General features: G+C 44.9%; 1 protein-coding gene across 1 annotated transcript in view; it reads right to left on the bottom strand.

Annotated features, from left to right (window-relative positions):
• The window catches only part of LOC110521998 (protein eva-1 homolog A), a 160,696-nt gene extending 148,865 nt beyond the window's left edge, over nt 1-11,831 (bottom strand). The window contains exon 1 of the mRNA XM_021600038.3: nt 11,568-11,831. Coding sequence (XP_021455713.3) covers nt 11,568-11,673 — 106 coding nt within the window. The 5' untranslated portion in view covers nt 11,674-11,831. The remainder of the gene's footprint in view (nt 1-11,567) is intronic.
• Between the last annotated feature and the right edge of the window lie 2,914 nt (nt 11,832-14,745).

Genomic DNA, 14,745 nt, shown 5'->3' with positions numbered 1-14,745 from the left:
TAACATGATACTTCAATATTCCAAGGTAAGAGGTTTTAGGTTGTAGTTAATATAGTATTTATAGGACTATCTCTCTATACCATTTGTATTTCATATACCTTTGACTATTGGATGTTCTTATAGGCACTATAGTTTTGCCAATGTAACAGTATAGCTTCCGTCCCTCTCCTCGCCCCTACCTAGGCTCGAACCAGGAACACATCGACAACAGCCACACTCGAAGCAGCGTTACCCATCGCGCCACAAAAGCCGCGGGGGGAATAACTATCAAGTCTCAGAGCGAGTGATGTTTGAAAAGCTATTAGCTCGCTAACTAGCTAGCCATTTCACATCGGTTACACTAGCCATTAGGTTGATAGGCTTGAAGTCATAAACAGTGCTGTGCTTGCGAAGAGCTGCTGGAAAAATGCACGAAAGTCCTGTTTGAATGAAAGCTTACGAGCCTGCTGCTGCCTACCACCGCTCCGTCAGACTGCTCTATCAAATCATAGACTTAATTATAACATAACACACAGAAATATGGTCGAATCTGGAAACTATCATTTCGAAAACAAAACGTTTATTATTTCAGTGAAATACGGAGCCGTTCTGTATTTAATCTAACAGGTGGCATCCCTAAGTCTAAATATTCTTGTTACATTGCACAAACATCAATGTTATGTCATAATTGCATAAAATTCTGGCAAATTAGGCGGCCCAAACTGTTGCATATACACTGACTCTGCGTGCAATGAACGTAAGAGAAGTGACACAATTTCACCTGGTTAATATTGCCTGCTAACCTGGATTTCTTTTTGCTAAATATGCAGGTTTAAAAATATATACTTCTGTGTATTGATTTTAAGAAAGGCATTGGTGTTTATGGTTAGGTACACATTGGAGCAACGACACACACCGCATCGATTATATGCAACGCAGGACACGCTAGATAAACTAGTAATATCATCAACCATGTGTAGTTAACTAGTGATTATGATTGATTGATTGTTTTTTATTAGATAAGTTTAAGGCAGGCTCCTCGTGGAGTGCAATGAGAGGCAGGTGGTTAGAGCGTTGGACTAGTTAACTGTAAGGTTGCAAGATTGGTTCCCCCGAGCTGACAAGGTGAAAATCTGTCGTTCTGTCCCTGAACAAGGCAGTTAACCCATCGTTCCTAAGCAGTCATTGAAAATAAGAATGTGTTCTTAACTGACTTGCCAAGGTAAATAAAGGTATATAAAAAAATATATTATTATTTTTTTTATATCGGCAAAAGCGCCTAAAAATACCGATTTCCGATTGTTATGAAAAATTTAAAATCATACCTAATTAAAAATCGGCCATTCCGATTAAATCGGTCGACCTCTAATATAGACTAACCAACACAGCTCCTCCATATGACGCACTCTTACAATTGAGTGTCATACTTTGAGTTCTATAATATAGTCACAAATACAGTGGGGAGAACAAGTATTTGAAACACTGCCAATTTTGCAGGTTTTCCTACTTACAAAGCATATCTGTCATTTTTATCATAGGTACACTTCAACTGTGAGAGACGGAATCCAAAACAAAAATCCAGAAAATCACATTGTATGATTTTTAAGTAATTAATTTGCAAAATCATACAATGTGATTTTCTGGATTTTTTTTTAGATTCCATCTCGCACAGTTGAAGTTATATATATATATATATATATATATCTTCTTTTTTTTAACACTTTTTTGGTTACTACATGATTCCATACATATCTACTATGTAGGTGTGTCCAAACTTTTGACTGGTACTGTACTCATAAAGTGACTAGGCAACAGAATAGATAAAAAGTAGCAGCAGTGATTGCGATGAGTCAAAAGAGTGCAAAAAGGGTTAATTCAGAGATTGACCTTGGGGCTTGGGGGTAAAAGCTGTTCAGGGTCGTGTTGGTTCCAGACTTGGTGTATCGGTAACTGCTTGCCGTGCGGTACCAGAGAGAACAGTCTATGACTTGGGTGGCTAGAGTCTTCAACAATTTTTAGGGCCTTCCTCTGACACCACCTGGTATAGAGGTTCTGGATGTCAGGGATCCAGTCCCCAGTGATGTACTGGGTTTTCTGCACCACCACCTGGTATAGAGGTTCTGGATGTCAGGGATCCAGTCCCCAGTGATGTACTGGGCTGTCTGCACCACCACCTGGTATAGAGGTTCTGGATGTCAGGGATCCAGTCCCCAGTGATGTACTGGGCTGTCTGTACCACCACCTGGTATAGAGGTTCTGGATGCCAGGGAGCTCAGCCCCAGTGATGTACTGGGCTGTCTGTACCACCACCTGGAATAGAGGTTCTGGGTGTCAGGGATCTCAGCCCCAGTGATGTACTGGGCTGTATGCACCACCACCTGGTATAGATGTTCTGGGTGTCAGGGATCCAGTCCCCACTGATGTACTGGGCTGTCTGCACCACCACCTGGTATAGAGGTTCTGGATGCCAGGGATCCTGTCCCCAGTGATGTACTGGGCTGTATGCACCACCACCTGGTATAGAGGTTCTGGATGCCAGGGATCCAGTCCCCAGTGATGTACTGGGCTGTCTGCACCACCACCTGGTATAGATGTTCTGGATGTCAGGGATCCAGTCCCCACTGATGTACTGGGCTGTACGCACCACCACCTGGTATAGAGGTTCTGGATGCCAGGGATCCAGTCCCCAGTGATGTACTGGGCTGTCTGCAACACCACCTGGTATAGAGGTTCTGGATGCCAGGGATCCAGTCCCCAGTGATGTACTGGGTTTTCTGCACCACCACCTGGTATAGAGGTTCTGGATGTCAGGGATCCAGTCCCCAGTGATGTACTGGGCTGTCTGCACCACCACCTGGTATAGAGGTTCTGGATGTCAGGGATCCAGTCCGCAGTGATGTACTGGGCTGTCTGTACCACCACCTGGTATAGAGGTTCTGGATGCCAGGGAGCTCAACCCCAGTGATGTACTGGGCTGTCTGTACCACCACCTGGAATAGAGGTTCTGGGTGTCAGGGATCTCAGCCCCAGTGATGTACTGGGCTGTCTGCACCACCACCTGGTATAGAGGTTCTGGATGCCAGGGATCCTGTCCCCAGTGATGTACTGGGCTGTCTGCACCACCACCTGGTATAGATGTTCTGGATGTCAGGGATCCAGTCCCCACTGATGTACTGGGCTGTACGCACCACCACCTGGTATAGAGGTTCTGGATGGCAGGGATCCAGTCCCCAGTGATGTACTGGGCTGTCTGTACCACCACCTGGTATAGAGGTTCTGGATGTCAGGGATCCAGTCCCCAGTGATGTACTGGGCTGTCTGTACCACCACCTGGTATAGAGGTTCTGGATGGCAGGGATCCAGTCCCCAGTGATGTACTGGGCTGTCTGCACCACCACCTGGTATAGAGGTTCTGGATGTCAGGGAGCTCAGCCCCAGTGATGTACTGGGGCTGTATGCACCACCACCTGGTGTAGAGGATCTGGATGTCAGGGATCCAGTCCCCAGTGATGTACTGGGCTGTATGCACCACACCACCACCTGGTATAGAGGTTCTGGATGTCAGGGATCCAGTCCCCAGTGATGTACTGGGTTTTCTGCACCACCACCTGGTATAGAGGTTCTGGATGTCAGGGATCCAGTCCCCAGTGATGTACTGGGCTGTCTGCACCACCACCTGGTATAGAGGTTCTGGATGTCAGGGATCCAGTCCCCAGTGATGTACTGGGCTGTCTGTACCACCACCTGGTATAGAGGTTCTGGATGCCAGGGAGCTCAGCCCCAGTGATGTACTGGGCTGTCTGTACCACCACCTGGAATAGAGGTTCTGGGTGTCAGGGATCTCAGCCCCAGTGATGTACTGGGCTGTATGCACCACCACCTGGTATAGATGTTCTGGATGTCAGGGATCCAGTCCCCACTGATGTACTGGGCTGTACGCACCACCACCTGGTATAGAGGTTCTGGATGCCAGGGATCCAGTCCCCAGTGATGTACTGGGCTGTCTGCACCACCACCACCTGGTATAGAGGTTCTGGATGCCAGGGATCCTGTCCCCAGTGATGTACTGGGCTGTCTGCACCACCACCTGGTATAGATGTTCTGGATGTCAGGGATCCAGTCCCCACTGATGTACTGGGCTGTACGCACCACCACCTGGTATAGAGGTTCTGGATGTCAGGGATCCAGTCCCCAGTGATGTACTGGGCTGTCTGCACCACCGCCTGGTATAGAGGTTCTGGATGTCAGGGATCCAGTCCCCAGTGATGTACTGGGCTGTCTGTACCACCACTTGGTATAGAGGTTCTGGATGCCAGGGAGCTCAGCCCCAGTGATGTACTGGGCTGTCTGTACCACCACCTGGAATAGAGGTTCTGGATGCCAGGGATCCAGTCCCCAGTGATGTACTGGGCTGTCTGCACCACCACCTGGTATAGAGGTTCTGGATGCCAGGGATCCTGTCCCCAGTGATGTACTGGGCTGTCTGCACCACCACCTGGTATAGAGGTTCTGGATGCCAGGGATCCTGTCCCCAGTGATGTACTGGGCTGTCTGCACCACCACCTGGTATAGAGGTTCTGGATGGCAGGGATCCAGTCCCCAGTGATGTACTGGGCTGTCTGCACCACCACCTGGTATAGAGGTTCTGGATGGCAGGGATCCAGTCCCCAGTGATGTACTGGGCTGTCTGTACCACCACCTGGTATAGAGGTTCTGGATGTCAGGGATCCAGTCCCCAGTGATGTACTGGGCTGTCTGTACCACCACCTGGTATAGAGGTTCTGGATGGCAGGGATCCAGTCCCCAGTGATGTACTGGGCTGTCTGCACCACCACCTGGTATAGAGGTTCTGGATGTCAGGGAGCTCAGCCCCAGTGATGTACTGGGGCTGTATGCACCACCACCTGGTGTAGAGGTTCTGGATGTCAGGGATCCAGTCCCCAGTGATGTACTGGGCTGTATGCACCACACCACCACCTGGTATTGAGGTTCTGGATGTCAGGGATCCAGTCCCCAGTGATGTACTGGGCTGTCTGCACCACCACCTGGTATAGAGGTTCTGGATGCCAGGGAGCTCAGCCCCAGTGATGTACTGGGCTGTCTGCACCACCACCTGCTGCAGAGGTTCTGGATGTCAGGGATCCAGTCCCCAGTGATGTACTGGGCTGTCTGCACCACCACCTGGTATAGAGGTTCTGGATGTCAGGGATCCAGTCCCCAGTGATGTACTGGCCTGTATGCACCACCACCTGGTATAGAGGTTCTGGATGTCAGGGATCCAGTCCCCACTGATGTACTGGGCTGTATGCACTACCCTCTATAGAGCCTTGCAGATGAATGCCAAGCAGTGATGCAGCTAGTTAAGATGCTCTCAGTGGTGCAGATTCGCAGGAATCTGAGGGCCCATGTCAATTCTTTTCAGCTTGTTGAGGGGGAAGAGGCTTTGTCATGTCTTTTTTATGACTGTATTGGACCATGATAATTCCTTAGTGATGTGGACACAGAAGAACTCGAAGATCTCGACCAACTCCACTACAGCCCTGCCGATGGGATTTTAGGACTTTTGCTCGAGACCGTCGATAGCGATGAATCGAGTATTTCACAACCTGGCTCCAAGGAACATCAGCGAGCTGCTTTATAGTTCAGTTTCTTCTTCTTCCTTGCTGTTTAAGATAATACTATCCCCCCTCCTTCCAACTGACTCTGTCCCCCTCCCCCTAGCCACCTGCCTCGGCCCGCCGTAGACAAAAGAAGCAGGAGGCGAAGTAGGGGATTTGTTCGGACAGAGCTCACCTGGCACACAGACACAGAAAGACAGTAGTGCTCAGGAAAAAGCCCTGTGGAGGGGCTAGGTGAGGAAAGGAGGGGTGAGTTAGAAAGGGGAGGTATGGTGAGGAAAGGCGGAGGAGGAGGAGAGGGGTAGTGTAGAGAGGGTAAGGGAAGTGTTGAGGAAAGAAGCTTGGAGAAGCGAGGGAATGGGGGGGGGGGGGGGTGAGGGAAGAAGGGATGGGGATGAAAATAAGAGGAGTATGGAGAGGTGCTGAGAGGGGGTTACATGGTAAAAGAGGGAAGGGGGCCTGGTGCACTATAACCAGCTCTCAAAAATCAGAGCAGGATCATAAAAAACAAAAAGTCACAATTGCTAAGCATTGTTATTCAAGAGAATTAGCATATCCACATTCTCAGAGGAGAGGCGAGTACAGAGCCGATTTACGAGAAGGCCCGCAGACTCTCTCTGCTGGAACCGAGGTTGCCAGTACAGTGAGGTACTGTTTATCCAGGACACTAAGCTTCATTTACCGGGACTCGTTTACCGGGCCTCACCACTCCAGTGGGTTGTCCTGAGGTGGGATGCACGGCTCGTGAAATAAAGCTCAACTTCGTTTTTTTTGGTTCCCGTCATTGGTGTAGCATTCCTCTCCAAAAAGTGTGTGGAGGGCTGGTGATGTGGCGTTAGCATCATCAGCATTGCTGGCACTTGAAATCGGCAGTTTCGTTCTGCGTTACATTTCTGTTCGCTTTTCCTTGATCTCCAGGCGGAAATGCTGCTCCACAAAGCGCATGTGCTTGTGTCGGGGATCGAGCACAGTGGCAATGAGCGCTGCCTTGTCTGTATGAGGGAAATAATGATGCACAATGTTTTATTGACTGTTTTATTATCTGTTGTGTGCCCATTACGCTACGTTTTTTCATACAGTCATAGATGCAGTGCAAATAAGCGCATATTATAAGAATTTTATATTAGACTTAAGCCCGTTGAATGCCACCAAAAAACAATGAGGGGATTTTGCCAAAAAGTTCCCACAAGGCCCACCCAGTGAAGGAAAGGCACCTGTGTGCAAAGGTTTTCCTATACATCACACTTGTTTTATAATGCTTAAACAACAATGCTTATAACAATGCTTAAACTACATCAATCTGATTGGGTTGGCCTGTCAGGGCCTGGCTCCCCAGTGGGTGGGCCTGTGTCCATGCTGGTTTTACATGGAGGTCCCAGGTGAGGTTAGGTTAGCATGCTCTCCAAGTGGGCTGCTGTTGCTGAATCTTGCTACTCCATGCATAGATCTCTACACGAGCAACCAGCAAAGCGTCCAACACTTTGTTTAATCAGACATCATGTTACATTTAGTAACAGGAACACAACCAAACAAAATGCTAAGATTTGGGTGGCCTTCTTTGGAAAATGTTGATTTAAAACACAAAACTGTGGGTTTTGACTCTGTGTATGCTCACATCAAGAGCAGAGACAGGAAGGCAAGATGGATCATTAGCCCTCCAGCCACACACACACATTAGTTAAGAGGGTTTGACCTTTGTTGACCCCGTGACCATTTAACAGCCATTGACTGAGGTTAAACGGGTCTCCCGGCCACAGGTTTACGAGACACAGAAAGAGAGAGAGAGGGGGAAAGTTCACTGTAACATCCTGGTGGGTCTACAATAATAGAGACCTATGGAGCAACCCTGCATGACGCTTTGGGCTGGACGACACCGAAAGAGAGATTGGGGTAAAATACTTCTGCAGCTGGGGTCATATGTCACACTGGTAGACAATGTGTTCCTGAGCGAATGTGTTATCCCAAAGGCATAGAAAAGGTGGATTAATGTAATGTTTAAGTGCAAAGAAACAAGTAATTTAGCTAGATAAAATGATTTTCAGAATCTTTGACTTAATCTGGATGGACTATCCCTTTAAAGTTCCAATGTTGTATACCTGTCATTGCTGGGAAAAGGACCTACGCTTCAAGCACTATGATTCAATGTCCAAGTACTGATAATGATGATGGTTCTGATTCCCCAAGAAAAGCTTGGGATAAGATTAAGGCATTTTAATATTAAAGGTTCAGTAAGTGTGAATTTAGTCCACAAATGTACCGAAATGTCTATTATATGTGAAGAATTTATGATTAGTGAATGGCATAGTGTAGTTATTTTGTTAGATACTTCTCCCTAAAATAAGAAATCATGTTTTTTTCAAAGCCATTTTAGCTGTTGCGCTAGCTGTTCGGTCCGATCAGATTCACAAATCTTGGGAATTCGTCACTGATAAAGTTGTATTGGAATTTGCAGCTGTTGTTGGTAAGTAATGAATCTGCTTCTGACATGACTGACTGCATATTTAAAGAGCTAGCTCGTAGCCCAAGGGGGTCTCCTACATTAAATGCTCACTCCCCACTTCTAATTAAATAAAATTGTATTTGTCACATGCGCCGAATACAACAGGTACAACCTTACAGTGAAATACTTACTAACAAGCCCTTGAAGAAAAAAAATCTTTGTCCAGTTCGAGGTGAGTAATCACTGTCCTGATATCCAGAAGCTCTTTTCGGTCATAAGAGACGGTGGCAGAAAGATTATGTACAAAATAAGTTACAAAGAATGCAAAAAAAACACGCACAATAGCACAATTTGCTTAAATTTGGTTAAGAGTCCGCAAAACGGCAGCCATCTCTTCCAGCACCATTAAATTAGTCATTCAGGCAGCTGTGTGTTGGAATAATAGAGGTGATAAGGAGAGATAGAACTCAATTACCTACCACCAACATTGTTTTTTTTATATCTACGGGTGAATTCAATAATTCAATGCTTGCTCTGATTCAGAGGGGTTGGGTTAAATGCAGAAGACAAAATGTCAGTTGAATGCAGCCAGTTGAACAACTGACTAGGTATCCCCTATCGCCTATACTTGCATGCTATTTAAGCTAACATTGTCAGCACTGGTTTAGCCTTGATTTCTAGGTTTCTGGAGCGAACATGACATTATGACAAGTGGAAATGCATGACTAGCGCTGATATGCACTGATTATATGTACACATCTTTACTTTCATTAGGAGGACTTTGCCATAAGGAATTGTCAATGGTCTATTGATTCCAGTACTTTGTCCCTTTGGGGGAAGGGAAAGGAAATGCCATTCCTGGTTCCTAAACTCCTAAATTATATTAGTAATAGGGCCGGGGGTTCGGAATTTGAGACCTGAGTCCCCAAAATCAATCTTGTTTGCTCAACAGGACCACTCCAACACAACAAGCAAAAACTGATGACTAGGCAGCATTCAATTCCATGTGAATTAAGAAAATAACTCTGCTTCCAAATGCCATCTGGGGCACTGACAGAGAACTTTAGCAACAAGGCACATTCTTGGCCAGCTGTCGTCTCCCTGGAGACCAAGTACCAAGCCTTTGATTCACAGCTGCTGCTGAGCTGAGGAGGGTGACAGGAGCTGAGGAGGGTGACAGAAGCTGATGAAGATGGCCGTCTCTAGGCCTAGCCTACATCTGCAGGGAGGAGAGGCTAGACGATATGTCTCATGGTTGGAAGCCGCAACTAAATTGTACTTAATGGCTTCCTTTCCTGTCTCCTTCCCCTTCAGAGGAATGGATAGGTATAAGGACTAGATGGTTTCCAATTACTTTTCACTGTAACTCTTAGGTCTATCGTGTTGTCTTAGGTCAGGGGTCATAAAGGAGAGGAAACGAGATGAGCAAGGCCTGGATCCTAATGTACTTAAGTCAAATGCTTTTTCAAATCGCACATTGACTATAATGAATGATTTAGGCTTAAGTCCAACTTATGTGCACTTATCTCAAGAACTGTGTTTATGTTGCTACAAAGCTGCCGAATTAGAGATTTTCTAGATTTTGCAGAATTAACTCCTGCCTATGACCCAATGTTTTGAAAATAGTGTAACATGTTTTATCTGAGGTCACATTACAGGCCTATCGATTGACTCAATCTATTTTTGGACAATATTGAGTTGAAGAGACTCTAGATGTAAAGTTTTCAGCCTTTTAAGATGTAATGACAGCTGTCACCTACGCAACAGGGCACAAAAGTAGGGTTAAGTTAACTTCAAACTTCACACACAAGTTAACTTAACACATCTGCTCTTTAAAACCTTGGCCCCCGGTCAGGCATTTGTCCGCTCATTTAAAACCATTAGGAGACCCATTAGAAGCCAATTCACATTGACACAAAGCTCTCTTCCTGGTTTATGACACTGTAAACAAAACGTCCATCCCTGCTGCTGCTACTCAGTCTGAAACAAGGTAGCTGGCCTGGCCTGGTTGGCTAGCGAAGAGTTGGCCTCCAACCTCAAATGAGAGAACAGTGGTGTCTTCTGAAGTTTCCCTTGCTGACTTTCTTGCGAGGTCTCCCTGGAAAGGTCTCCCCTAGTACTGTGTTCTACTGGTACTGAGTATTCTGCATGTGAAATGAACTGAATTCATAATGAAATATTGCGGGCTTGGACCATACTACGTTTCCATTCATTACAATAGACCACAGTTAGGGGTTAGGGGTTAGGGCTCTTTACTGTGTGGCAAACAGCAAGAAAACAGCCACATGAGTAATGTTACGTGTATCCATATCTGGCAATGCTCTTGCAATATTCTCAATACGGCTGTGTTGGAAGTCGGAAGAATGTGGGTTATTTTATTAGGTAGTACTATAAGCTTTCATGAAGTAAAACATTGACTCCATGTTGTCATGTCTTAATCTACACACACGATCAGGAAATTGTGTGTGCTATTTACACATGTGAGTTTGAGTACTAGGCTTACAGTACCTGATACTGAGGCACTGGCTACAGTAAAAACAAAATACTTATTTGAAGTGCCTGTGGGTCATTGTCAAGCAGCAAAACAACAGGGCACATGTTTAGCCAGGGCACCAAGCACATGAGGCTTTCAGCATGATTTAAAGCCAGTGACATTTCCTGTAAAATCATGGAATGAAATAGGCCTACACTTCACTTGGAATAATATGACTTTACCTTGTTGAGATTAGTGTAACTCTATACCTTATAACAACAACAAAAACATTGTTTTAGGTCTTAGTTGTCGTATTCTGACGAATAATGTAGCAAAAAAAAAACAGTAATGTTCCTCTATAGAATGTCATGCCTTAAGCACTAGATATAGCCTGTAATATCAATGTCACTTGCATGTGGAGCCATGGGATACATTACCACCATTGTTTACGTTTGTGTTGGTGGTCCACTCTTTGATGGCATGCACATCTTACAGAGTGTACCTTTAAAAGCTATGGTCGTTTAGCCTACTACGAAACAAACACGTGCATGACAGGTTGCAACACGCCAATGAGGGCCCATTGACTACAAAACAAGTAGGCTAGTAAAAAACTGCAACCAATAACCATTTGGACTGGCAAATCTGAAACCTAGGCTGTATTTGGACTGGTAGCCCAATTCTAATATATTGTTTCTCTCACTAATTGGTCTTTTGACCAATTAGTACCAGCTCTGAAAAAGAGCTGATGTGATTGGTCAAAATACCAATTAGTGGAAACAATATAAGAATTGGGCTGCCTGTCTAAAGGCAACCAAAGTAGCCCAAAAATACTTTCTGTGCCATGACTTTATAAAAATCCCCTGACCACCATGGCTTTATAAAAATCCCCTGACCACCATGGCTTTATAAAAATCCCCTGACCACCATGGCTTTCTGTATCACTTGTTGTAGCCCAAAACAACCCTTTAAAGCATTTACGTGACATATACATAATACACACTAGAATGGTTTAACAAAAGCAGCATTAATTATAAAGGGGTACGCATGCTTTCCCAACCTGAAAACTCAGAGGAACTTTTGGTGAAATTGCAGAAGACCGTCAGACACGTTATTCCCAACACGAGTGCATAATTGATGGGTGGAGGCACATCTGGGAAGAACATCCTTGAAACTGCGAGAAATGTCGAGCGTCTTCTTCTCCGCGTTCTGAAAGTCCAGCGTTGCTTTGGGGTTTAGGTTCTGTGTCAGCTCAGTCCCATTGCTCATGCTCCGAATCACCTCACCATCCCCGAGAGGAAGAGAAGGAGCGACAGCTCAAGCCAAGCGGCGACGCACGAGGGAACGTCTATTTCGAACTGCGTGTCCAAGTGGCTGGCCCATCTCAGAGAAGAAAAGACGAGGCGAGAGGTTTTACAGAGACAAAATCTGTCTACAAAAATAAGCCCGCGAAGTGAGGAATTTTGGTATGGAGGTCAACGAGAGAGTGTCGAATTTGATCAACAACAAAAAAAGAATTGCTAAGTTGCTACGTGTCGCTTATTTGATCAAATTTACGTTTTGTAATGTTTAGGTTGTTAGGAATGCACTAATATAAGTGGACGCACGTGGCATTTTGGCAAGAGATAGAGGACTCATCATGGATATTTAAGCAATAATACATAAGGCGATGTGTCCTGACATTTTTATAATGGCTGTGAAGTGGTCATAGCTACAAGGCGAAGCTGACTGGTGTAGACCACCAAAGCCATGATAAAAATGTCAGAACGCATTGCCTTTCATTTAGGCCTCTTATTGCTTTTATACAACATGTTACCAGCATTAAAAAGCTACATTATTTCCCAAACCATGAATTTTTCAACACAGGTTACCAACATTAAAAAGCTCAATTATTTCCCAAACCATTAATTTTTCAACAAAACATGATGCTACATTCACCAAAACTGGTTGTCAAGTGCAATTTTAGTTGTTCTATGGTTGTTAGTTCAATTTGTAAGCAATGGTTGATAGTTCAAGAACCTTGCAGGTTGCTATGGCAAACCAAAATCATTGCTAAGGGGGCTATTTCCCCCTTGTGAGCTAGCTAACTACACAGCTAACACAATCACTTCAGACTGAAGCTGGAAAGACTGCGAACGAGCTGCATTTCGTTTGCATGTGTCCATACAAGTATGTTGATTCATGATTTTGACTGGCTAAGAAAAACTGCCTGTCTGTCTCATCCTGACTCCCATTACTAGTGGAGATCGAATTTCAATATTGCAACATTGTTGTAGTAGTAGTGCGTTGCTATATAATGATGTAAACAATGACACGTTTTATGAATGTAGTGGCTATGTGTATGTTGTTTAGTATAACATGGGCAGGATAGGCTTTAACAATGGGAATTCCAAACCACTTGTTATATAAAACCAGTTTTAGCATGGACATTGCCATTGAGGGCTTCCACCATTTTAAAGTAGTCAACTGGGTGGGGATTCCTATGAGTTGGGCGCAATCCGCTAATGAAGAAGATGAAAATGGACTACTTTAACATGGAGAATGCTGACACAGATGCTATAATGGCACAGATACAAAAATGAGCCATCTATCTCTATGGCCTGTTGTTAACATGCGCATCTGCCCTCTTATTGGCTAGAATGGTCCCAGCTGATCTGGCCTGCCTTCCATCTTTGAGGACATGTATTTCCATTGTTAGAGCGGTCACTTGACTATCTTGTTAGTACAATAGACAATCTTTGCCCACCTGTAGGAGTGGTGTCTGCATGGTCTGTGTGCCTCCCTCTCTGGGCTGCTGCTTCCCTATAATCTCTACAGCCACTCCATGCAAGTGACTAGGGCACCAGGCTATAATCAGTTTTGTATCTATTCAGAAATAGTATAGAGTAGATTAACTCTTCCGAGGGGCAATTTCAGTAGTGGCATTCAGATTAGAAAAGAAACACTCACACACAGGCTAACACCACAATTCAAACATGACAGGTAGGCCGAGAAAATAAAAACAAGATAAATAAAAAGACAAAAGAAAAGATGTAGCCTACATTAGTCTGTCTATGGAATTGAAAACAATTTTTACTTTTTCTCACATCAAACTGAGCTTGTCACCGAATGTCACTAGCCTGCTTGTGAGAAGGATGTCTATAGGCCTAGCCTTTCATGACAAAGTTAGTGCATCTCACCATATAACTACCGGGTTCCTGGTTCAAGCCTGGCTTTGGCTATACTGTGATGAGATCCCTGTGGTCCCTCGGGCCTTTGTTGGAAATATTCCCTCATTGGTATTGGGACATGTAGCACCTGTATGGGAAGGTATACTGCCTCTACTAAGAGGCCCAGGCTTTTATGTCACAGGTGGTAGTGTAGGCTACTCACCTTGTGAGTGGTTCAAGTTCTCCTTTGGTGGGTCCGCCTCCTCATTTTATTTTATTTTTATTTAACCTTTATTTAACTAGGCAAGTCAGTTAAGAACAAATTCTTACTTACAATGGCGGCCTACACCTTCCAAACCCGGACGTTGCTGGGCCAATTGTGCGCCACCCTATGGGACTCCCAATCACGGCCAGTTGTGATACAGCCCGGAATTGAACCAGGGTGTCTGTAGTGATGCCTCTAGCACTGAGATGCAGTGCCTTTAGACTGCTGCGTCATTCGGGAGCCCCCCCCATTGCTCCTGCAGAGTAGGTTATTAATTCAGTATTTAAATCAAATGAAATGATTATGCCTGATTGAAATGAGATTCAACACCAACACATCATCATTATCATCCGTTCAGAATTAGACTGCCCTACATCATCAGCCACAGTAAGATTTCCATATATAGTACATCTTGATTTTGAATGACTAAAAAGTGTAATTCCTGGAGTTATAAATATTAAATCAAGAGCTATTTGCATGTGAAATGTTCTAGGATCAGAAGCATGCATGCATGGGATGTCATTTTCTCATTCCTCCATTTCTGTTGATGGCCCCCTTTTGATGTATATCTTTAGTGACATCGTGTGGATGAAAGGATAAACTGCATGTTTAGTCTCCCGAAAAATATGTCCCTTTTCAATTCACAGCAGGCAAGGTCAGCCCGAAGGTCAGCTTCCAACATGGCTGTCCACACAGGGAGGCTTGACTAGCTTTGAAAACAGCATTTTGGTACACCAGAATTACATTAATTTCCAAAGAAACACTGTGTTTGCCTTGCTGCATTGTGTTGCAGAGGCAGTTGCAGTATGTTTGGTGTGGTGCAT

Source organism: Oncorhynchus mykiss, chromosome 4 (genome assembly GCF_057628025.1).
Source record: "Oncorhynchus mykiss isolate SJ-2025 chromosome 4, ASM5762802v1, whole genome shotgun sequence".
Classification (NCBI taxonomy): Eukaryota; Metazoa; Chordata; class Actinopteri; order Salmoniformes; family Salmonidae; genus Oncorhynchus; species Oncorhynchus mykiss.
The sequence above is the reverse complement of the archived record's forward strand: the minus strand, read 5'-3'. Positions and strand labels throughout refer to the sequence as shown.